Raw genomic sequence first — 26,531 nt, 5'->3', positions numbered from 1 at the left:
AAGACATTAAATCACCCCTCCATTAGCAATTAAATACAAGTAAAATTAATACCCTCACGCTCCACGTAATAATTTTCCTAACAATTAATTTTAAAAAAGTCAAAATTTTTAAACAAAAGCTGATAAAATATATTGCTAAAAATACACGAAAATAACTTAGAATTTTAGAAAATGACAAAATATAGTAAATAGCTAGTTTGTTAATTAGCCAAAAATCTAGCTAGTGGGTAAACTAGTACTATAGCTAAGTTTGCAGATTAGCGCTAACATACAATCAAGCGTAAACCCAATATTATATAAGATATATGATATAACTCGGCCGAAAGCCAAGCAAAAGCGGGCCGAAGGCCCATCAAAGGGAGATATGGCCCTTGAGAAATCCTGACTAAAAATGGTAATATTTTGAAAAATCCTATGGATAAAATAAAATAATATAGTTACCATTAGGGGATTTGAGATAATTTCGTCTCGTTGATTGAATTTGCAATCGCTTAGTGGTATATTCTCAATTTCCAACTTAAGGTTTTTGATAACCATACCGTTAGCGATATCTTTTTTATCTAGTTCGTGACCCAAAATGGTTTCAATTTTTATATCAGTTTTTGCATGATGATTGCAGGTAAGAATGAATCTTAAAGGATCGAGGTAAACCATCCGACTTTCCCAGACCTTATCGATGGAAGAGAGTAGCCTGGGGATTTGGGCCGAAAGATTAAACAATCTTCTTTTCTCTTCCTTCATTCAGCGCGGTAAATAAATTGTTTTAAATTTAAAATACGAATTATAAAGATAGGAAAAACAAGAAGTTTAATATGTATACAAATAAAATCCGATAATTTACTTTTAAGATCTGCAAAGACCCACCCGGCTCGCAGGTCGGGCCTATTTAAAAAATCATAACAGGCTGGGCAAAACATTTAACGGGATAGGTGGAGCAATTCGTTAAAAAATTAAAGGGTCGGACTGGTTAGTTCATACAAAAATAATTGGTCCGAGCCCCGTAAATCTGATATTGAATTTAACTAATATTTTTTGAAATAATAACAAATGAAAATGAGGGTATTTCTTTTCATTTTATTTTAATAACTACCTAACTAAATATCTATAAATAAATAAAAACTTTATTCCTTATTTTTAGTGTTGTTAAAAATTACTACTAAACAAACGTTCTACAGGAGCGCATTATGTATGAGACTTAATAAAAAATAATTTCGAAAGGAAACTAGTTACTTTAACATCACTACTTAATTTATAAGAAATTATAGGTTGTGCCGAAAATTTCGTAAAATTTTAATAAGCCAACCTGGGGGTTCCATATCAAATCGCGAAATTTTTATCGCGAATCAACATTAAGACAATATCGCGAATTTTTTATACGAACCCTTTAGAGCGAATACATTACAGTGAAACTTTTATCGCGATAATTATACAGCGAGTTCATTATCGGGAAACCAAAATCGCGAAGACAATATAGCGAAAACATTTCGCGAAGGCAATATCGTGATAATTGCTGATTTTATTTTTTCAAGAAATAGTTTTTAATTTTCTTTTAACCTTAATAAATTTATATGATTATATAAAAACAAGAGGTCTGCAAGGCCAGAGATGGCAAAAATTCGTGAGAAAGAAAAAATTTACGAAAATCAGGCTCGGCTCGTTAAAATTTTACTAAAACTCAGATTTTTGCCCGGGCAAATTTTTTTTATCTAATTGCTCGGCCTGAAAATATTTATGAATGACAACCGGCCCAGCTCAGTAAGGACTTTCTCGGAACAGCCGGGTATAATTTTTGCCCGGTCTGGCCCATTTAATTTTTTAAAAAAATTTCCGTCCCGTGGATCGGGCTTTGCAGATCTCTAATAAGAACATCTTCATTTTTTTTTGATTTGGAATATTTTCTATTTTAATATTTTTTTAAACATATATTATACATTTTAGTTGGTCATATAATTTATATATTTATTTAAACTGTTACTTAAATTGAACTACCATAAAAAAATGAAATCACTTAAATCAAAAAACTAAAACAATTGGATTATTTCCAATATTTATAGTCTTTTTCAGAAACAATTATATGACACGTTTAGGTTCTCGGAGTTCGGATCAAAAGAAAGAACAATTTTCAAGAGATTTGAAAAAAATGAGAATTCCTTTTACTAGATTTACAAGAAATTTTTTTAAAAAAATTAACTTGAAAAATTTAATTAAAAAAATTCTGAAAATTTACTTAACAAATCGTCTATGATTTTTAAAAATAATCTGAAACAGTAAATATTTTTAACTGATTAAGTACAGATAAAATTTCAAGTATTCAGAATATTTGTTAAAAACAATTTGCTTTTAAATGAATAAAGTGCATTTTTTAAATTTATGTGGGGGGGGGGGGGGGGGGGGTGGTTCATTGGGGTAAAAACGTAACCAAAATGCCCTCTCCGTACTTACAACCAAGAGTGATAGGAGGCCCTAATTATATTTTATAATGTCACATGCTTAAATTAAAAAAAATCCTTAAAAATTTTACGTTTATGATATTATAGTTTCAATGACTTCCGCAAATATTGCGGTAAAAAATTAGCCATAAAGAGTTAGCGATAAACGCTTCGCTATAAAGGGTTGGCAATTAAAGTTGCGCTAAATTGTATTCGCTCTAAAGTATTTGCGGCTAAGGTTTCGCGATATTGTCTTAGCTGTAAATGTTTTGCGGAATTGGTTTCACGATATTACCTTAGCTCTAAAATTCCTTTGCGATAAAAGTTTCGCTAAAAGGTGTTTAACTGGATTGACCTGACATGCAATTTTGGTATTAAAATTATGATATATTTTATTTTAATTTTAAGCTTATATTTTGATGATTATTATTTGAAAATAATTGACAATATGCGTATTTCTTTGTGGGGGGGGGGCCACAAAAAAAATTTTGGCCCCCAAAAGTGCCCCCCCCCCCCAATTTGAAATTTTTTTAGAATGGATTATTTTTATATTTTTAATATAAATTTTGAATATTTTTACTAGAATTGATTATTTTTATATTTTTAAAAAATTTTGAATATTTATTCTACAAACATGTCTAGTTTGTAAAATTTTTTCTATCCTGTTTTATTTTTACCCAATATTAAATTATCATTCATTTTTTTTTTCATTTTTTTTTGTTGTGTATAACATTCTCTATAGGTATCACATTTATATTATAATATATAACCAGTTATTTTATTTTACAGTGTTTATTTTAAAATTATGAAGAAACAATCAGTTATTAACTCTTATTTTAAGTTAAAGTTAAACAAATGTCAAGCAACATCACCTCTACAAACTACTAGTAATACTACATCAGAAATGATTCTTCTCATAGTTAGTATAAATTTATATTATTATTTCATGGCTTATTTGATATAGGGCAATACCTATATATTATTATTTCATATATATTTATTTTATATAAGATAAGATAAGAGACAGACATTTATTATTAATATTATCATTTTTGTATAAAAAATTTAATTATTAAAATAAATATATTCACTCATGTTTCAAGATATGAATGAAGCTAATAATCTAGAAAATGATCCTCACTACACTCAGGAGGAGGAAGATGGTAAATAGTTTAAAATTTAACCCAAATTTTTCTATTTATATATTTTTGACAATATCAATAGGAGTAGGAAATTATGGTGTTTCATTATTACATTTTGATTTAAAAACAATTAAAGACGAAGAAGAGACTCATTCATCTTCATCTAGCAGCTCAGTCTCTCATTGTCAAGAGGCAACTAGTAATTGATTTATAAATATAAAAATATTATATTTTTTTGTTAATCTTTAAAGATATAATGTTTATGACATTTTTCTAGTTATTAATACTGAATATCTATAATTTTACTGATCAACTTTACTGATAATCTTTCATCAGGGTTGGGCACTACAGTATAGCAAATACTTGTATCTTAAATACAAGATAAATTTTGTGTTTGTTCATTTTCAGCATGCCCTTCCTTCGCCCATCCTGATGACCATTATTATTTATGACCCTTTCCTTCATTACAATTTATTAATTATAATATTTTAGTGTCAAAAAAGTCCTCTAATGGTTCAATTCAAATCCCATGTGACCTTGGCCAGAATAAACCAAATCAAATTAAATAATTACGCGAAAAAAGATATCCATGGAAGGCAAAGATCATTTCAAAAATCATGGTATAGAGGCTGAGAATGGTTGGAGTATAGTGTAGAAGCTGACCTTTTGTTTTCCATGTAGGAAATACTTATGAAATCCAAGTGATGAATTTGGACAACCGGGATTCAGAAATTGGAAAAATGCGTTAGCTGCCAAGAAGGGACTGCTAAAACACGAGAGCTCAAAAGCTCATTTAAATTCAATTACAATATGGCATGATAAAAATCAAAATATAAACAAAGGTACAGAAATAACTAAAATGTTTGGAGGTGATCAAATTAATCGTAATCAATATTATATTAAATCAATATTTGATTTGATGCTATTTCTTAGCATACAAGAGCTACCTTTCCGTGGGACTGGTTCAACAAATATTACGGATGCTGCAAAAGATGAAAACATGATTTATTCTTCTGGGCTATTTATAGCAATGTTTTCCTACACCTTCCAAAAAGACCCTGAATTAAATAAAATTATGAAATTTATACCCCAAAATGCCCAGTATACATCACCACAGATTCAAAACGAAGTTATATCCATTATGACAGATATGGAGCTTGAACATATTTCAGACAAATATAATAAAAGCGAGATGCCTTTTTTTTGTTTTAAGGCTAATGAGACAAAAGATGCTTCAGGTTGTGAAAACCTGAGCATAATAATTCGCTATATTTTTTTCTGGAGAAATCCAAGAAAATTTAATAGGAATCATTAATTTAGAGTGTCTTTCTGCTAAAAGCATTACAGATTGCATTTTAAAGCAACTTAATGATCTAAATATTAATTCTGCTAATATAATAAGCCAGGCATATGATGGTGCAAACGTTATGTCTGGCCGAAATAGAGTGCAAACACTTCAAAAAAAATTAATAAAAATGTTCCTTTAATACATTGCTACAACCACAAGTTGCATCTTGTGGTTCAAAATTGGTATAATATAATATTGTTATTATTTCTAATTTTTTTAATTTATCAAATGCATTGTATAATTTTTTCAGGCGTTTTAACGTATCCTGTAAATATACAGGCCACACCCTTAAGAGACTTTTAGACCAGAGGTGGACTGGTCATTTGGAAACATCTCGCATTATTTATGAGAATTTTGCGGCTATTGGTAAAGTATTATTTTACTTTTCTAATAGAACTCATAATTCAGAGGCTTCAATTCATGATTCAGTCGAAGCCTCTGGTCTTTTATCTCAATGTATTAATATAGATTACATTATATTAGCCATCATAATTTATGAGATATTAATTACAATAGATCCACTAAATAAGTATCTACAATCAGTAGGTACTAATCTAGTGGAAGCTAAAAATTGTATTGATTCTACTATCAATATATTAAAAAATAAAAGAAGTGATAATTCTTTTGCTTTGATTATGATTAAGGCTGAAAAACTTTTATCAAAATTTAATCTTACTCCCCAAAAATCATCACGGGTACGTAAAACGCCTAAAAATTTCCAAGATTTTTTAGTTGATAGCAAACTAGAATTCGATTGTGAAAAAGACTCCAATTGGAGTTCTTTAAAAAGGATACATTATGAAATTATAGATAACTTTGTGGATCGTTTTTTAGACCGATTTACATAAGATGATTTTAATCTTTTAATACATTGTCCCCCCTTGACCCTGATTATTTTTTATCAGATAAAATGGCCCCATTAAAATCCCTGTTAAACTTAAATATGGAAACACTGCATCATGAAATGAAGATAGCAAAAGGATTGCTAGCTTCGGAAGCTAAAGAAAATCATAATTTTGAAAATATCTTACATATTATGTATAAAAAAAAATATAATCATGCATTTAAAGAATTATATAAATGCTACTCAGCAGCGATAATCATTGGGATATCAACGGCTTCTTGTGAGGCCTCGTTCTCTACATTAAAGAGAGTTTTATCGAACAGTAGAGAGTCTATGAAGGATAAACGTAAACAAAATTTAGTATTAATGGCGTATGAAAAAAGAATAACGCAGAATTTATCTTTTAGTTCATTTATATTAAAATTTAAAAATAAAAATCGCCGTATTCTATTATAGTAATAATTTGTTATGTATATGCATATTATAGTATTATTTTGTTTTGTATATTCATATTATAGCATTATTTTGTTATTAAATTTTTAATAAAAATAGGAAAAAATTTCTATGAATGCGTAATTATTTGTTTGACTTTAAAAAAATAGTGCCCCCCCCCAAGTAAGCACTTGGCCCCCCTAAGTGAAAATTCCTGGCTACGCCCTGGCTGTCTAATAAGTATAGTAATTATATAAATAAAATAGTAAATTGGTAAAAAAATAAACAAGTTATTTATGATTTTATCCAATTACAAATACACAATACAAAAAACACAATTGATTAATAAATCGGTTATTATAGAAAGAAATACCAATAAAGGAAAATTCATGCAAAAAAATTTAACGAGCTAAGCTAGAGAAATTAGTAAAAAATAATTTATCGTATCTCCCGGTGGGCCGGGCTTTGCAGATCTCTATTATAGATTAGATATTAAAACTTAAAGAATGTATTTATTAATATAAGCATAAGTAGACGCTTTACTATATTTGAATATATGTATACTATAACTAAAAATCTGCCAAATTTGTTTTGTTCAAAATAAAAACAAGGAACCTCTTGTTCGTGCAATCTCTTGGTAATCTCCTCCAAGTCTGTTTCTGTCCTTGCGTAATTGCCCATAGTATTTCGGGTCCATATCCTGTTGATTTAAAAGTAATCCCGTCACAAAAAATACAAGAAAAAATCACCAATATAATTACATATTAGTATAATTTAATCTCATCTGTGGCAAGGTGGGGGGGGGGGGTGTAAATCAAAAATTATGTCTATCAAATTGAAGATGTATGGTGAGGTATCAGTAGGGATGTGACACAAGAGCCCGGGAAAATTCGAAATTTCCCCTAGTTTCCAGGATTTTAATAATGTGTTTTTTTTGATCAAATAACCACATTTTTTATCATACTTTACTAAATATTTTTTCCTAGTAGTTCATAAATCATAATTGTGTTTTATTTTTGTATAAGTTCATTCTCAATCATTCTCGATAATATAATAATAGCTGAGTTCCGGTAATGCTCGTTGTATGTAATTTTTTAAGTTAAAACATAAGTTAGAGATATGGATAAGGTTGGGGGTTAATTAAAGGCTTGAGATATGGATTAGGTAGGGTTAATTCATTTTTTGATAACATATCTGATAGGTCATGTGATTGTAAATAAACTAAGAAATTTTAATAAGGTACCGCCTAATTCATTGGGTTGAAGTTAAATTTCTTAATTTTTATAAAAAAAATTTACAACTCGTCTAAATTAATTATTATTTTATACCTTATGCAATATTGGAAATTGAAATTTTCTAAATTAATTACTTAGTTAGAAAGTATATTTATAACAACTCTGGGTCGGGCCGCCGGCCTTTGACCGAGTTTAACTTAAAATTCGTGTATTTTTTACTTTTTCTTTTATATAAAATTCTTAGAAATATTATTGTTCATTGTAATTAAAATATAAAATCTGACATTTAATAATTTTCATTATATATTAATATTTTAAATTATTATGTTTTTTAACTATTTTATAAGATGTTCCTGCTTAGTTAAATATATACCTTCTAATATAAATTAAATATAGGTATAGATTAAGTTAAGGATTATATAAAGACATGATTGTTAAATATCACACCAGTCAAAAATTATATAATATAAAAAGCTCCATGAAGTTGGCCTAACGATTGGAAGCACACAATGAATCATGTATCATATGCCATTTTTTAGTGCTTCAAACCGTTGTGTAGCCGAGGTTAAGGAAAAGTCAACTTCACGCTTAAAAGTTGATTGAAAGCACTAACGATGAATCATATATCATTCTTTAGTGCTTCATTAGTAGAGGTTAGTGCTTCAATTACTTTTTGTAGCCGAAATTAAGAATAAAAAGTTATTTGCAAAAAACAAAAATAAACAAATAATGGGACATGCCAAAACAAAAACTATAAAAGCAATGAACATTTAGTTTTCACCAATATTTAGTGCTTAATTAATATATTTAAATTCATTAATGATTTAGGCGTGAAGTTGGCCGAACGATTGGAAGCAACGATGAAACTTATATCATTCTTTAATGCTTCGTTAGTAAAGGTTAGTGCTTCAATCAGTTTAGTAGCATTAAAATAAAAAATTTATTAAAGAAAAAAACAAAAATAAATGTTTGCCAACAAACATTATAGTAGCATTTAACATCCGGTTTTCGTCACTGCTTAATGCTTAACTAGTAAATTTGAATTACGTTATTAATTTGGTAAATCGCCATATGAAAAATAGTTATACGCTAAATAAATGTTTTGAGGTCAAATTTTGGCCAGCAAAACTATGGAAGCCGTTAGTAGAGGATTAGTGCTTTAGTAGACCCCTGTTAAAATAAAAATTTATTGAAATACACAAAAAGATGGCGGCACACCTAAAACAAAAACTAGAGCAGGGACACATCTTATTTTCGCCATTATTTAGTACTTAATTAGTAAATTTGAATTCTGTTATTAATTTGGTAAACCGACTTATAAAAAAAAATATAAGCTAAATAAATGTTTCAAGGTCAAATTTTGACCAGCGAAATTATGAAAACGCTCGTGGACAAAGCAGGTGGTATAAAACTAATTGCTGCTCTTAAAAAAAATATGTTTTAACAGAAAATTTATAAATATCGGGAAATCATTTAATTTGAACATTTTACAACCTTGTTTCAATAATGATTTGTACATGAAATTAGTATTCATGCACAAGGTTCAGAGGTAAAGTGTCTTCAATCACAGCTGCCAAATTTTGGATATCTGTTGTATTTATAATGTTTATATTAATTGGTATGTATAAGCCATTTCTTATTCTCCGTCTTACAGCACTCATTATTATTGCATTTAAATTTATCCGTCATACTATATATAATTTTGAAATATTTGTCGATGACAAAAAGATAGTTGCCACACATGATAAAAGATATAAATCATTAATATTAGCAGCTAAAGTCTTGGGTAACATCGTCATCGCTAATTCAGCTCTCATTATATGTTGTTTTATTAATTCTATGTGATATAAAATATTTAATAAAATGCTGAAAGACATTATTTATTATTTTATCAAAATATATGAGAAATATAATTTGCTATAATGCATCAATAGGACATGTATCCCCTATTAAAACTGTTTTGTTCCTATTTTTAAAAGATGTGTAAAAAGATTTCCATTTCTTAATCCCAATAATTTTTTGCCTTCTATTAATGCAAAATTTCAAGACAATCAGCTCCATAATAAGAACGCCTTTTTCTTGCTACTGGCTTATCCGCTAACCCTTTCCAGTTTTCAGGTATTAGATTTTCATTAATTGAAACTTCAATGTCAATCAAAACTTCGCTAATTTTAATTAAAATCAGAGGCCATTTCAATCTTTTCCTCCTTAATTAACTCGTTAAATTTAAATTCTGACTGTTGTACGATATCAAAGTCAATATTTTCTTCTTTAATTAAATTTGCAATTTTTGCAGCTTTCGCCAGTATAATCATACTTTTTATTTTGTTGAAATGCTTTCAAAAAACTTATCAAATGTAATGTTAATGTTTCAGATTTAAAAGTTCTATTTTATAAGTTGTTGAAATAACTTTCAATATTAGTCGTAGGGCAGTTGGTTGCCCATATTTATAATGTACTTGAATAATTTGGACCATAAGGGATATGTCCTGATATAATTGCATAATGTATCATAATATCTTGACAATAAAAATATTTTCTTCTTTTACAAATATTACACATTTCGATTTAGCTCTAATTTTCAAATTATAAGTTTAAATATTTTTATCAATTATAGGGACATATTTCAATTCCGCTAAATTCGCTAGTACATGTGATTATTAAGGACTCGATTATCTTTTCTGCCTGTTAAGGACCCATATTTAATTAATCTAGCCATTGTGCGAATATAAAACTCTCTAAACAAGCGAGTTTTTTTATATAAACCCTGCCATCTGCTTATTAATTTAATACGGTGGGCATAATCAACTCTAATATAAATCTTGAGCATGTTTAATTTTTGTCCTATTACTATATTAAATGAATATAAGCCTTTAGATTTATAAAATTCGCTAACGATCTAGCTACGCCGCCTAGTAAAACATAATGATCGGTTACAACTATTTTGGGAATTTTTGCACTACTTTGTATCCATATATTTAACCAAAGTGAAATATGAATAATATCTTGGGTCTCAGAAAGCATTTGCGCCACAGGTATTTGACCACATTTTAATTTTATTACGATTACTCCTGCATATAAAAAAAATATGGCCTGTTTAGGGAGCCTGTAGCATCAATTAGAAGTATCGATACATCAGTATCCTGACAATATTTATTGTATATACACATTTAATCTGACAACTAGTAATGCATAAAATTTTTATCAGATCCTATATTAATGATGAATGAAATATAGGATTCGATAAATTCTAAATGAATAGTGTGTTAATACTATTATTATCGGTTTCCAGATCAAGATCATTATCTAAAAATTTGCTTATATTTTCTTAGAACATTTAAAGAATAAAGTGTAGTTGGTTCTATCTCGCCAAATTCCATAAATTGATTGGCCTTTTCAACTAGCCAGTTTCAAAGCCTTTTTCTAATTCCTTGCCGATTTCCTTCTCAAACCACTTAATGGTAACAAGAGTATGCATATGTGATTTATAATTAAATATATCGCAAATCAACTTTTACAAAGTTTATCAAGTAGAACTAATCATATTTATCCTTAATACGGGCGTGCATTGTAAACACTGAGTTCTAATTTTTTTAAAAATAAATGGAGTAGGGGAAATGATAATTTTTAAACATCCCGGTACAGGAAAGTTTTATTTGACTGGTGTATTCTCAATAGTTGCATGGATACATTTTATTCCATTCATTGATTAAAATTACTAGTTCAAACTGTTCGTTTCCTATTATTTCGTCTTCAAATATATCTTCCTCTTTCCAACAAGTAATCATTAAATTCATTTTTGGAAACTTTTCTATGCAAATAATATAAAATTTATTAAATATAACATAATACATTAAAGTAGAATATTGAAAAATACTACTAACCGTTATATTAATTTATTTCGAGAATATTCCAGCAACTATTTTTATTGGAAAGGATATAGGTATGTATATACAGACTACGATGACATTAATTTAGCAAATGCATCACTTATCTTTATCCTTGTATCAGCTGAAGTTCGATTAATGTCCTTTATTATATCATTTTTGAAAGGTAGAAGGGTCTTATTTATAAATTCAACTAAGCATCGTAGTTTTGTTTGTTTTCTAATTATAAGTGTTAAGTAGTTGTAATTGTTTTTTTTATTTATAAATCTCCTTTAAACTACTTGTTTTGTTTTGATAATGACATTCAAAATTTAAATTGTTTTTCTTTTTTTACTTGTTTTTGTTTTGGTAATGACATTCAAATTTTAAATTATTTTTCTTTTTTGAACTACACCAATTGTGAATGACATTATATAATTTTATTATAAAAAGATCGAATTTCATTTTATATTTTCAGTGAAAAATTAATTTGATTCGTAAATAAATTAAATCAAAATGGTGGCAGTCCGCTAAATATTCGAGGAAATCGTAAATAAATAAATATGAAACAGATTCCCAACAATAATGTTAATATAAATTTTGAATTTCCATATACTCAGGCAATGGCGATCTTTTTTTAAGTAGATTCGAAGACATTTTTAATGATAACCAGATCTCAGACATCAAAAAAGCTGGAACCTTCACAAGAAGACTACCAGACGAAGTATATATCACGCTCAAATTGATATGTTCACCTACCGACTTCATCAATCCATCGATATTGATTGAAAAATTCAGGTAATTACACCCGAGGAAATCTACAAGTTCGAACTTATTATTATTTAACGAAGCTGTACAAGGTAAAAATGAAAGTTACATCAGTTGGGTAAGTAGATTATGCATTTTTAAAAATGAGTGTTTGCTAGACGATAGTAGAGTTATTGAAAAAGTAAAAATTTCGTCAATCCGCAAAAATATTAGGCAGAAAATTATGTTAAAAGAAAACATTACATTAGCAGAAGTTCTTACTTTAAGAGATGATTTTGAAGAGTTAGAATTAAAAGAAAATATAATTGCTAAAGTTGAAAATATTTCTTTAAACGAAAAAACTGAAGATGAAACAATCGTGAAACAGTTAGAAAGGCAAAGAGGTAGGAGAATTGAAGAAAACAAACAGATGGTTAGATATGGAGACCACGATGAAGGACATAATTTACGATCTAATTACATAACAGACAACAAGAAGCAATGACTTTCAAAGAAAAATTATCAAGGAAATAATTACAACCCTAGATATCAGAACTATAATGCGAGTTATTACAATAACGTCAGGGCAAACTACCCAGGATCGTACAATAATTCTTCAAGATTTAATAATAGAACTAGTTATAATAACTATAACAACCATAGATTAAATAATGATTACATTTACAGATATAACAGACATTATAACGATTCAAGATTTATTCAAAGATATAACAATAATCATAATATCGGAAATCAAGGAAGAAATCAAGTATGTAATTGTAGATATCATAACAAAGATAATAATCAATCACGATACACAAACAAAGTAAACACTGTAAATATAGAAGAGATAAAAGAATCGATAATGGTAGTATAGAGAAAAAAAGAATATAATTTATATAATTTGGCATAAACAATATGTATGCCGATAATGATAACACAGCTAATGATGCATATAAAGTTACAGTATATTTGAATGGCGTGCCTATATTGATGCAAATAGATACCGATTCTAGATTCAGCATCCTACTGATTATTGCAAGAAAGATTGGAATAAAAATCTTAAATAACCCGGATACTAAATTAACTGGATACGATAGAAAATTGATAAAAGTGTTAGGTACTGTCCAAGTCAAGGCAAAATTTTACGACAAAACCCAAATCTTAAATGCTTATGTGGTCCAAAGTGACAAGATTGCACTTTTGGGAAGGACTATTAGATAAATTAGTGAATCTAATCGAGGAAGATTATGATAATACTATACAAGAAGTAATTCCACAAACAAACACAGAAGAGATGGTACAAAAGATAGATGGTGAAATAATTGATGATAAATTATAGGACATACCAATAAAAAAAATAGTTAAAGAAACTAGTATTGATAAAATGAATTAAATCGAAATATATCTATCATCAAATAGAAATATCGTGATGGGTGACAAAGTTTGGTATAAAACTTTCAAGGAAAACATTTGGGACAAAGGTACGATAACATGTAAAGATGGGAATTTATTATATGAAATAGATACTGGAAACAAAGTCATAATAAGGCATTTAGACCAGATAAAAAAAGGTCAACGAATATTATACCTCTAAATAATGGTACAGCAGATTTGAAAACAAATGTTAATAATATAAAACTTTTACTCTAAATATTAGAAGGGGAAGAAGTGATGATGAACCAGTACGAAATCAAAGTATACAAGTTCAAGATCAGAGTCTTAACAGTAAAAGACCAATCAGAAATATTATGTTGCCTAAAAAATTTCATAATGAATATAAAAAGATTTTAAAAAAATATATAATAAATAACAAAATATTTTTTTTATTATAAAGAATTTTTAAATTTAAAATAAACTTTCAATAGCTTATACTATATAAACAAGATTTTTTTGTGTATGAAAACTAACGAAATATACTAGTGATGACTAACGATAACTATCAAGACCAACAAAGGATAAACGAACATTAAATGATGAAAAAACTGGTAAGCAAGACAAACGATAAGATGATAGACAGTTGGCGAAACTTAAAAAAAAGTGAAATGTTAAGTAGTTGTAATTGTTTTTTTATTTATAATTGTTTTGTTTTGATAATGAAATTCAAAATTCAAATTGTTTTTCTGTTTTTTACTTGTTTTTGTTTTGGTAATGACATTCAAATTTTAAATATTTTTTTTTTGAACTACACTAATTCAAATTGTGAATGACATTATAATTTTATTATAAAAAAATATTTCATTTTATATTTTCAGTGAAAAATTAATTTGATTCGTAAATAAATTAAAAAATGATTCTCATAATTTCTCAATTTCTCAGAACTCAACATTTGATTCGTAAACAAAATAAGAAATGATTCTCATAATTTTTGAATTTCTCAGAAATCAAGAAGTATATATTTAAAATGAGACAAATTCGTTGCATCTAAAAAAATCTAAAATAAGAATTGAAGACCGGAGATGTTAACAAGATATTAAAATTTAAAAACTGATAGGGGGACCGGGGAGGTTGAAATACTTTTCGTTCAAACCTGAATAAATTCAATAATATTAAACTAATTTAAATAAATAAAACAAATTCTTAACCAAGGTTGGCAAACAGATGAAATAAGATCAATTGACTGACCTATTTGACCGGTAAAATACCCAACCCAGTTATGAACCCTCAAAGTATAGGCTATCTTAAATAGTTCTTATATTTTATAGAAACTATTTTTTAGAAAACATCATTTGAAATTTTATTTGGCCCAACATTAACCTACTCGGGCATGCTGCCCAACAATAGGTGATAGTTGGTATATCAAATAAAAGAGGGTCTAAATATAAAATTTTTATTTTTTTAGTATTTTGATTAGAGGCTTTAAAGTATATTCATTATATGCAATAATTAGGTAGGTTGAATTTAGGGAAAATTAAAAATTAAAATAAAATGCAGTCTTGTTAAGGAGCGGCGCTCCGTTTTTCAAAAAAAGCTGGAGCGCCCCTCCTTTTTAAAAATGAGGAGCGGGAGTAGCTCCTTTTAGTTTAAATTTAATATATAAATTATATTATTTTTTAAATATTAATAATATTTGTTAATTAAAATTTAATGAAAATAAAATTTTATTTTATTTAAATTTATTCATTATTAAATGTTGAGCCGAGTTTTATATTGATTTGTCATCTAATCATTTGAAACATTAAACATCAGTTTTTCCTTTTTATATTAAAAATTTTTTGAAAAATCTTGTAAGTCATATTAATATTCATTTTATAGATATATAAATTGGGAATGGATAAAAGATCCAAAAAATATGGAACTAAAAGCCAGATTAATTAATTTTTTAAGGAAACAAATACCCGACGGAAAAATAGCTACAACTAGTTCACGGGAACCTTGTAAGGATTTGGAAAATTTCTTTGGATTCCATGAAATCGATTACCATGAAAATAATATTTTCCTTAACTTTGGCTATAAAACGGTTTGAAGCACTAAAATGGCTATGATTCATTGTTAGTGCTTGCAATCATTCGGCCAACTTCACGGAGCTTATATTAAAAGATATATTTAATGTGATATTTAAATTAAACATAAAAGCACAGGCATAAATTATTTGATACCAATTGTTAGATATGACATCAGAAACAGTAAAAAATTATAGTTAAATGATTAACTAAATTTAATGTGATTTTCAATTAAATAAGTTTAGAGTATGCTCTAAATGTATCTGAATATATGACATTTACCCCTCTCAGCTGACCATATTCAGATATTTAACAGGCTAAAATATTACCCAAAATAATTTTTTTAAATATTGATTATAAAAGTATAAAATAAAAACCTATAGTATAAATATGAGTTTGTTTTGAAATTTTGGGGCAATAAATAAAAATGATAAAATAGAAAAATTCTATCCTTACCTTTGCGCCTTTTTTATGGTAGTCATAATATTTAATAAAACTTTGGGTAACTAGTATTACTGTTATATTTTATATTTATAAAATGTAACAAAATATAAACCATATATTATTATGATTAGATCTAATAGTAATATTTTTACAAAATTATAAACATCAAAATGTTACGTATGTGCTACCTTATTTTTAATTATTATTTTAAAACCATACTTTAGATAAAAATAATAAAAACAGGTATCAAAAATATATAATTATAATTTAGATGATTATTATCAATGAGTTTAATAAAAAAAATAACTTTATACTAAATAATTGTTATAAATTCTATAGCAATATAGTATCCTTTCGCAACAGGAATTTAATCATATTAAACTTACTTTATATTAAAATATTATTTAGTTAAGGTATTTTTGGATATTAAATAATTCTTGAACCTTATATATTTTGCCCCCCCCCCATGACTAAGCAAATGTTTGAAAGTTATATGAGAAATTTTTTACAGAAAGTGTAAAAGAAATTGAGAGGAGCCACGTAATCTTAGTAAAATAACATGACATATCTGGTTCAGGAAGAAAAAATATTGTGAATATTTTATTTGTAAAGTAAAGACTTTATATATTTTATTATAGATTGATTTTTTTTAAATTTTTTATAATTAAGCTATTAATTATAGCAATTTTTTTAACCATTTTTCTTTATAAAAATTTATAATTTTTATATATGCAATTATCGTTAAATTAAATAAAATATCAAATTAAAACATAAACATATGAATGAGATATACAGAGCATTTAAAATGGGGTGTGCGATCTATCCTACCTTATCATTTTTTCACCTACCAATGAATACACCCATATATTATGCTTTAAAAATGGTTAGTGATACTTAAAAAAACTAAAATAATTTTAAACAATCAAGAATTGAATAGTACTTAGTGCCTTATGTTACTCAATGACAGATAATTTAGCCAACTAGTCTCGCGCTTCATTCATTTAAATGTGTATTAATATAAATCAGTTGGTGACAGGCGCGTACTCCCATTATAAATATCATTAGCTTATAAAAAAAAAATCCCCCCTCTCTTTCTTCCAAAATGTATAAATTTTATCATTATAAAGAAAAATTTAAAATAAAACTAAGTTATAATTTTTTAAAATGACGAATATAATTCAATTCTATAAAAAAAAGTGAAAGCCCAAAATTATTTTTATAAAAATCTAATATAGCCAAAGGCCTACAATAAGTGGATCTAAAGACCTCCAATAAAATTTATCGGGGAAAACCCAACCTAGTAGTGCTTCTCTCCCTCTTAGAAAAATCATAGATTATGGCTGGTGACACACCATTTTATTTCCTGATAAATAATTTACATTAAAATTTTATGAAAACTTTAAAAAATCAGTTTCATTTATTTATAAACATATAAAATATCAATAAAGGTGTATCGTTGTCACCAGATGATTTGTATTCAACGACGCTTCAAAATACATTTTATAAATGAATCGTCAATCTATGTAAGTATTTTATACCATTAATGCTACTATAATTAGTATTATTTCTATTCGATCCTAAAGATTGGTCTATCTATGCTATTTAATATTTACTCTATTCTTTTAGATAATTTTAAAAAGATAAATAAAGGTGTATGTAGGAGCTATTCTCCTACATACAAAATCAGTTAGAGAATAGCAATAGCTACAAAGAAACTATAATTAGAGAAAAATCAGAATCGAATAAATGTTAAACCGGTTTTGGTTTCTTAGGATTTTTGGGGTTCGGTTTCGGTCCCAATCCTCAGTTAAAACTTTAGGAAATAACGAAAATGACCTATTGAGTCTCTCCTTTTCCAGCCTGTCGTCTCTCAGTTCTGGGTATTGATTTTCGAAAAATTCTCTAGCCTTGGAATCTTTATTTCTGATTGATGTACGTTTTTTTAATCAAAAAAAATGTTGAAAAAAATGTCATTACATAAATAAATGAAATCCATTTCAAAACAATAAAACCCCCATACTGATTAAAATTATAAAAGTAACCTTCTCTTGGCGATCTTCTTAAATTTTGTGATCGATTCGTTCCAAGCGTCCCATTTTTCTTGATACGTCTCGTCGTACTTCAAAGACTTAGCGTTAATGTTAGGTAGGAATGTAAAAATATTTTTATAAAAAATTGCTTTTTAGATGTAAAAACACTTTTTTTTATCTCAAATATTGGGTGAGTAATTTAAAAAAAACATAGTATATAAAATAATGTGGTGGGGAGGTTATCTAACATATTTAACTTTTTTTTCGCTCTTTATAAGACAAAAAAATAGTAAGAATTTAATAAAAACCTGCATATAGTCATCTTGACGCTTTTTAGTCAAATATTGGCCGATCATTTTTTTAACTAATGGATTCCTGTAAAAAGATAATCAAAATAATTATATTAATTGAAATAAAATAGAATATATTGACTTGGATTCAAATCGCGGGCCTATAGCATTCAAATTGGTCAAAGGAGTGAGGGAAGTATGATTGGTCTTAGATTCTCCATCACTAGTAGAAGATGACGGGGATAAGTGATAGGAAGATATTTTGTCGTGACGATCTTGGGAAAGTTTCTTTAAAACGAGGTTAAGAAAAAATAACTATTATTATTTGAAAAGGAAGGAGGGCGGAGAAAGAGTCATAAAAATTGTTATAATAAAGGTGACAAATGTATGAAAAAAATGAAAGGTAAGCAGTTTAGAAGTCTATAACAAGAAACCTGCTAAAGACAAATTTTTTGGCAAAACCCGACGGGTGGTAAGAAATGTTTTTTCTCATTCTTACCCAACAAAATAATATACAATCAAGTGTCGAGATTTTGCTAATAGATGTCCTATGCCATCTATGATCAAAATTTTCAGGCTTGCGTAATATTTTTAAAATAGGCTCAAATCGAGCAGTTTAACAACACTACATGGATTAAATTATATATTGTAGCAACATTTTCAACCCACCTAAGATTTTGTCAAACCGACCCAACCGAAATAAAAAATAATCAGGATTTCCCAACCCGGTTGGGTTTTGCATCTACCAATTGAGTTTTCAAGCTAGGTCGAGTTTTGAAGAACTCCATCTAACATGGATTGATTTTATCCCATCCGCCGCCAATTGATTTAAAACGTTTCAACCAGTAGATCCACGGTTCAAATCATCCCGCCCATTTATTTATATTTTATTTGGCCAACGCTGGCAAATGTTAAAAAAAATACTTAATTGGTTAGTTTGACTAGAGGTGGGTGCGGGCCGTGAAATTAGGCGTGACCCATCGTGTCACGGCGTGAGTGTGAATAAATTTTAAATTCCAAGGCGTGATGGGCCTTCCCAAAATTTTCCGCGGGCGTGATCGGGCGTGAACATAAATTTCCCGTGAATCACGGAAATTTTAATTTTTATAATTGTTTTTTATAAATATAAATTTGCAATTTTAATAATAATATTATATATTTTCTTATTTAATTTAGTTATTTTTAAAAAAGAATAATTTATGAAAACTAAAAATCTTCCGCATTTTATAAACAACATCCGGTATTATTTTGTTAGTTCTTTTTTCTTTTTATGTTTAGGTGTTTTTTTATCGCGAGACTTTATGCTAAATTTTGCTTAAACTTTTTACAGAAAAGTCAGTTATATTTTATTTGTAAATATCTTCAATCTTTAAATGCAACAGAAAGTGAAGGATTTTACAAGCTAGGCCAAGAGATAAATGTTGGTGTTTGAATAACAAAATATAAAAGTTGTGAACCGGAAAACTCTCATGAATACTATAGGTCCAAAAATATACCATGAAATAAAATTTAAGATTAAAAGCATGATCAATGTCCATAATCAGTGATATTTGGACGGATGACTATAAAAATCTAAGTTTTTTAACCATTATAGGACATATTATCAGGATTTTAATTAAAAACATTTGTTTTGGCCACAAGGGCAATGGATGAAAAAAACGTCAAAATTAAAAGTGCAATTCAATTTTAGGAGAATATACAGAAGTAGAAAATTACTTAAATAAATGTATAGTTGTGAGTAGTGTTGTTAAACGACTCGTTTTGAGCCGATTTTTAAAAACGGCTAACTCAATATTTTAGCCAGAAAAATGTTGCCTAAGCCCTGAGATTTCGTTGATAGATGTCCAAACCTTTGTTCATTCTACAAGCAAAATCTTCAGGCTTGCGTAATATTATTTTGGGTGGAATATTGAGTTAGCCGTTTTTAAAAATCGGCTCAAAACGAGCCGTTTAACAACACTAGTTGTGAGTGATAACGGAGAAATCTTATAAATGCATTCAAAGATGACGAAACGCTAGCATATGCCATATACTAAATAATATTATGCATTATATTTTTGACAATTGTTTAAATAGCCTTAAATATAAATGGTGTAAAAAAAATAGTAAAATATTTCAAACATAGCTAATAGCAAACTAAGCCACACCCTTAAACAATATGTAATAGCGAGAATAACGAGATGGAACTCTGTATATATCATGATACAGAGTTTCTTAAAATCATATTCTGAAATACAGGTGTACTTATTTAGCAAGCAAGAATTAAATAGATTAGCCACAATTGATATCGGCATCATACGCGAGTTAGATAAATTTTTATCAATATTTAAAGAATGCTCGGATAATCTGAGAGCAGATTCTCGTAACAATAAATAAAGTTTGTCTATGGAAACAAAAATTAATAAAATTTCGTTAACCTTCTGAACGTGATACAATAATAATCAAAACCTTAAAATACAGAACAAGATTTCATTTAAAAGATTATTATGCAGCCACTATAGTAGGTTTAATTCTAGATCCGAATTTCAAAAGACTTAAGTTTTTAATAAAAGAAGAAAATGATATATATAAAACAATCTTAAAAATGCTAAATGATATAAAATTAGATGATATGCATAAGTCGATGCCAACTACCATTTATAACTTTCCTAACTTATCCTAAACTTATAAAAAACCGTATATTTTAAATGATCAATACCAAATATCACTTTCCTAATCCCTCCTACACTCATAAAAGACCGTATATTTCTAGATAATTCTGATGAAGCATCAACATCACCGATGAAAGCTGTGAGGATGAACTTAAAAGATGAATATAAGATAAATAGCAAGACAATATTTTAAAGTTTTGGAAGCAGGAATATTCATTTCCTTTTTTGAGAAAATTATCGAGTAAAATTTTGTCAGCTGCAAATTAGGCTTCTAGTGAAAGGTTATTTTCTTTAGCCAATCTCTTACTAGAGGAAAGGCTTACACAATTGAAATAAAAAAAGATGGGCATTCTTCTTTTTCGAAATAAATTTCGATTTATAGATAAGCAATAGTTTTGAAAAATTTAGAAACACCGTGAATTTTCGGGCGTGAATCAAAATATTGTCGTGAGCTGGCGGGTCGGGTCAAAAATTTTTTAGTGCTAAGCGTGAATTAGCGTGATATTTTTTTATTACCACCGTGAGCGGGAGGGCCGTGAATGAAAAATTAGGCCCGCGCCCACCTCTAAGTTTGACTCTTTATTTATTTTATTTAAATTTATTTTTACTTAAACTTTTAAATGCATAATGAAATAAAAATATATTTCTTGATAAATTTCCCATTCTGCTCATTTTCCCGCATATTTAACATATACCAGCTTGCCAAATGTTTGAATTTTTTAATCAATCCGTTGCAGACCTACAGACCTTATATCTAAATTCAAATTTCGAGGATTTATGTAAATATTTATAAATTTAGTAATAGAACTTTGGGGTGCATTTAGTCAATGCATAAAAGAGAATCTGAGACCTTGTTTAAAATTTTTATAACGCTAATGAGGGGGCCAAAATCTTAAAAAATTATTTTTATTTGAAAAATAAAGCGCAAGAGGATATTATCATCATAACTCAAACTTGACAATTTTAAGAAAATTAATTGCGCGATATGTAGTTTAAATGGGGGGGGGCGTAATTCTTTAATACCTGATTATCGGAAAGAACCCCTTGAATTAAACTATATCCATTAATAATTAGCGATTCCGTTCTCATTTCTTGAAGACTGGTTTCCTTGACTCCCAAAGATCTATGTACGGTTGATCGAGACAATTTTGCAAATCGAGAATTAATTTCTTCCGACATTTCAACCTGAATAGATTTTTTGATAATATTTACAAATTATTCATTTCCTTCTGCATAATCAAGGTATATAAATATAGTGGTTTAGGCCATAAAGGTCAAGGTACCTTCCAAATAACCTTCTGTATTCTGAGTGTAATGTGCTGTCATAACTTCGGCAAAAATATGTCTATCGAGTTTTAAATTAAATAATAATTAATAATTTTTTTCGTTTTTTAGAAATAAATAAAATTAAGAATCTGGGAAGAAGCGCTTAGCTAATTTTTCGGTAAAAACCCCCATGTTTTCTGTATAACCGCGTCTTTTCGGTAAAAACCTTGATTTTATTGTGAAACTATAGTAGTTTATTCAGCATTAAAATCAAATCAAATAATCATCTTACAATTTAGATTTAGAATCCTTTATTTAATCAATCATTTTGCTTTACAAATCTACAGATATTATTTATTTTTACTTTACCCTATAAAAAATGGAAATAAATATATAGGTTCAAACTAGTGATATTTTGGCAAGAAAAATGTTGCCTAAGCATCGAGATTTCGCTAATAGATGTCCAAACATGAGCAAAATCTTTAGGCTTGCATAATATTTTTCTCATCAAGACATTGAGTTAGCCGTCTTTAAAAACAAGTTCAAATAGATCCCGTTCAATAACACTAAATAAATTATCAAATTATTACATTTAAATTTTTTTTGTTTTTATATGGAATAGACATTAATGACTTAGAATCACTTTTTTACGGCATTTATCAGAAAAAACATTTTAACCGTTTACGCATAACCACTTAACCCCAAAAGATGTTTATTATATAAATCGTTGTTGCTTGACTCTAGATAAGCATATAAAATAAAAGTCCAATAACTTTTATTTTATTAAAAATTAATGAGTATTTTTACTAATATTAAGTGGGCAAGATTGTAATTTTTATATTTTCTACTTAAATGAGGGGTTTTGAAAAAAATTTATCAAACCAGGGATCCAACCCATAACGAATATCGGTTAGGTTAAAAATAAAGGTCCATTGTTCAGGTTCGTAAAAATAATAATATTGGTTAGGTTTGAACTTTTAAAACCTAGTTCAAAACTTTTCGCATACAAGCACACTAGAATTATGTAAAAAAATAAATATTTTTTAAATTTTATCATTAAAAATTATATTGAGCCGTATGCAATTAAAATATTTTCAAGATACTCCTCTGTTAAATTATATCTATAAGGAGAAAGAAAAAATTTTTAGGACTGAAAACACTTATATATGCTAACTCGGGTATCTAGCACTGGTACCGTCAAATGGCGATAAAGAAAAATATCTCAAAATATAGTGATACTTTTCAGGCAAAACTTATCATTAATCATCTATAAAAGTGTTAAATATAAAAATGTTCAAACCGGTTGACAGGTATTTTTAGATTTTAGGATGCCAAATTTCTTACGGTTCAGGTTTGGTAAATAATAAGGGTTAGTGTTGTTAAAAGGCTCGATTTGAGTCGATTTTTAAAAACGGCTAACTCAATATTATGGCCATAATAATATTGCGTTAATCTCGAGATTTCGCTAAAAGATGTCAAAACCTTTGTGCCGTCTATGGGAAAAATATTCAGGCTTACGTAATATTTTTCTGGATAAAATAATGAGTTAATATTTTATTTTTTTTATTTTCCATTTTTAACTTATCAAAAATGTTCTTTTTAGACAATATTTATTTCTTTCTTTTGTAAAACTCAAATATAAAAAGTTTATGATACAAAATTATTGTCTATAAAAATTTTTAAAAAAGTAAAACTCCCACCCCTCATTTTTATGAAATTTTTTTTATATTGTATTTCAATCAAATTTAGCCAATATTGTTCTTTAAAAAAATATTCGTCCAATACAAATCATCATAGCTTATTAGGGGTGTACCGATACCACTTCTTGGAGGCCGATCCGATCCGATATTCCAGATATTAAATTGATATCGGCCGATAATCGATCCGATATCATTTCTAATTTTGTATTCTGTAAAGATACCGGTTTTTATTTATATAATAAGTAATAACATTAATCTATTTACATAATTAGTAATAAACAAATATATTATGAAATTTGAAACTAATATTTAAAATTAATATATCGAAGATTTCTTTTTAGAAATACCAAAATTTCCAATTTATCGGAGATCGGTCTACGGTGATAGGAACTGTTAATATCACTAGCATCACTAAAAACAGATTCTGAAGAGATTGATGAACACTTTTTTAGACATAATGCGAAAAAAAATAACTATATTGCAGAATGTTTATTAACTAATTATTACTATTAAAAAAATTAAACATAAAAATATATTTCGATTTTATTTATAAAAATAAATGGTTTTTTAGATATAACTTTTTTTTAAATTTTGTTAAAAGCGCCATTTTATATCGGATCGGATCAGAAAATTTTAAAATATTTGCCGATAACCGATATTTTAAAATGGGCGAAATATCGGCCCGATTCGACCGATATAAAATATCGGTACATCCCTAGCTTATTTGGTCCAATGATAATATCATACCAAATTCAAACACTCATTCACTTACTTTCAATTCACATATAAACATCTTCCTATAGGCCGTGACTAACACATGATTATTAATAACATATGACAATTGATTTTCACAAAATAACCCGCTATATTTAAAATATTTTAATGTTTCAATTTTTTGAGAAATAAATCGAAAAATAGTGACAATAACCATAGTATAGGAGTTAGACAAAGTAATGATTTTTTTAACTTACCTTATTTTTAAATTTTAAATAATAGCAACTTTCCTAAGTATAGAAGTTAGACCCAGTAGATATCTCATTACAAAATACTTTTAAAGTAATAATTTTTCTTAAATTAGTTTATTGAATGTATAAGATTTACCTTAATTTTATTTATGATAATAAAAAAAAATTAAGATAACATTTAAGAAACTTATTAGAGAGATTAAGAAAATAACTAATGTTCTATAATATATATAAAAAAATAGGTTATATTAGCATGATGAAAAGAAAGATAATAAAATTTGTAATTTTGAGTGTATAAGATTTACCTTAATTTTATTTATGGTAATATTTGAAATAAAATTAAGATAACATAAATTTAAGAAATACTATTAGAGGGATTAAGAAAATAACTAATGTACTATAATATATGAAAAACAAGTGGATTACGAAAATAACTAATTAATATATGGAAAAAAAGTAAAATTCAGCATGTCTTTTTTTAAAGATTTCAATGTTACTCAAGAAAGCTTCATATGATAAAGTTACAAATTTGTAACCATTAATTGTAAATATATTTATAAGTGCCAATAAAATAAATATAGGTTTGTAATAAATTTTGAATTTTATCATATGTTAATTAAAAATAATTTAACCAATCTGGTTTAATTTTTTTAAGCTCAACCATAGCCCATTTTTTTCAATTCTAATTGTTTTGTCCCAAGTATCAGATAATTTTAATTTGATTTTAGTTAAATTATTTGACCTCTTTATAGGGATTGGTTTAATTATCAAAAGTTGTAAAATATTTATGCCTTCAACTTATATTTATATTCAGCCTTTGAAATTTTTGGGTCTTGAACCCATATACTCAATCAGACATAAAATTGTTATCTGAGAGATCATAATTTTATAGCATACAATTCAGAGTTTGTTTTATAACTAGAATAAATATTTTCATTGTTCGGTGAGAGATTTTGGTAATTTAAAGAACAATATACAAAATTTTATAAGAAAATAAGATTCTACCATCAAAAATTTTTGAAAAATTAAAATTGTGATCTCTCAGATAATATATCATTATGTCTGGACTGAGTATAAAGACTCAAGATACGAAAATTTTAAGGTTTAATAGAATAGAATTACTATAAGTTGTATGGGTAAATATTTTACCACTTTTGACACATAAATTTATTCCTAAAAAAATTTAAAAAATTTAACTAAAATCAATTAAAGCTTGTTGAAATATCATATATTTTTTACAAGCAACTTTTATTTTAAGATAGCTCATTTCTTCTTCATCAAACATTAAGTATCTATATCTTTTATAAACCAGTTAACTTTGAACCATTCACGATATGTAGCACTAGTTATTTTATCTTTCATTATATTCATTTTGCTCCCTAAAGATGATAGTGAAATCAAAATCTTCTCCCTTTTCGTTGATTGATAATTTAAAAATTACCCCTTTATTTTTCTGATTTAGGTCAATCATCAAATATAGGATAAAATTCTAATTCCCTGCCATTTTTATGAGAACTGTGATTCAGATATTTACCTTTACTGATTTATCTATCATCAAATAAAGTGGAAATTTCTAAATAAAATTTATCATATTTAAAAAGTTCAAATAGGTAAAGGGAGGAAAGGGATGTTTGATTTTTGGGATATACTGAACAATGGACACTAATAATTGCATTATTTTTAAATAACTGATAGCCAG

At 27.4% G+C, this 26,531-nt stretch overlaps 1 protein-coding gene across 4 annotated transcripts in view; it reads right to left on the bottom strand.

Moving 5' to 3' along the window:
- The window catches only part of LOC135931506 (uncharacterized), a 106,431-nt gene that overhangs the window by 12,347 nt on the left and 67,553 nt on the right, over positions 1-26,531 (bottom strand). For 3 of the 4 annotated variants that reach the window (XM_065468673.1, XM_065468671.1, XM_065468674.1), the window contains exons 7-13: positions 21,925-22,086; positions 18,393-18,538; positions 18,269-18,335; positions 17,973-18,058; positions 17,686-17,853; positions 6,811-6,895; positions 442-735 (exon numbers count right to left, since the gene is read on the bottom strand). In XM_065468673.1, coding sequence (XP_065324745.1) covers positions 442-735; positions 6,811-6,895; positions 17,686-17,853; positions 17,973-18,058; positions 18,269-18,335; positions 18,393-18,538; positions 21,925-22,086 — 1,008 coding nt within the window. The remainder of the gene's footprint in view (positions 1-441; positions 736-6,810; positions 6,896-17,685; positions 17,854-17,972; positions 18,059-18,268; positions 18,336-18,392; positions 18,539-21,924; positions 22,087-26,531) is intronic. The other variant, XM_065468672.1, reaches the window with a different exon arrangement.

This window comes from Gordionus sp. m RMFG-2023, chromosome 1 (genome assembly GCF_954871325.1).
Source record: "Gordionus sp. m RMFG-2023 chromosome 1, tfGorSpeb1-WG-v2, whole genome shotgun sequence".
NCBI classification, from domain to species: Eukaryota; Metazoa; Nematomorpha; class Gordioida; order Chordodea; family Parachordodidae; genus Gordionus; species Gordionus sp. m RMFG-2023.
The sequence above is the reverse complement of the archived record's forward strand: the minus strand, read 5'-3'. Positions and strand labels throughout refer to the sequence as shown.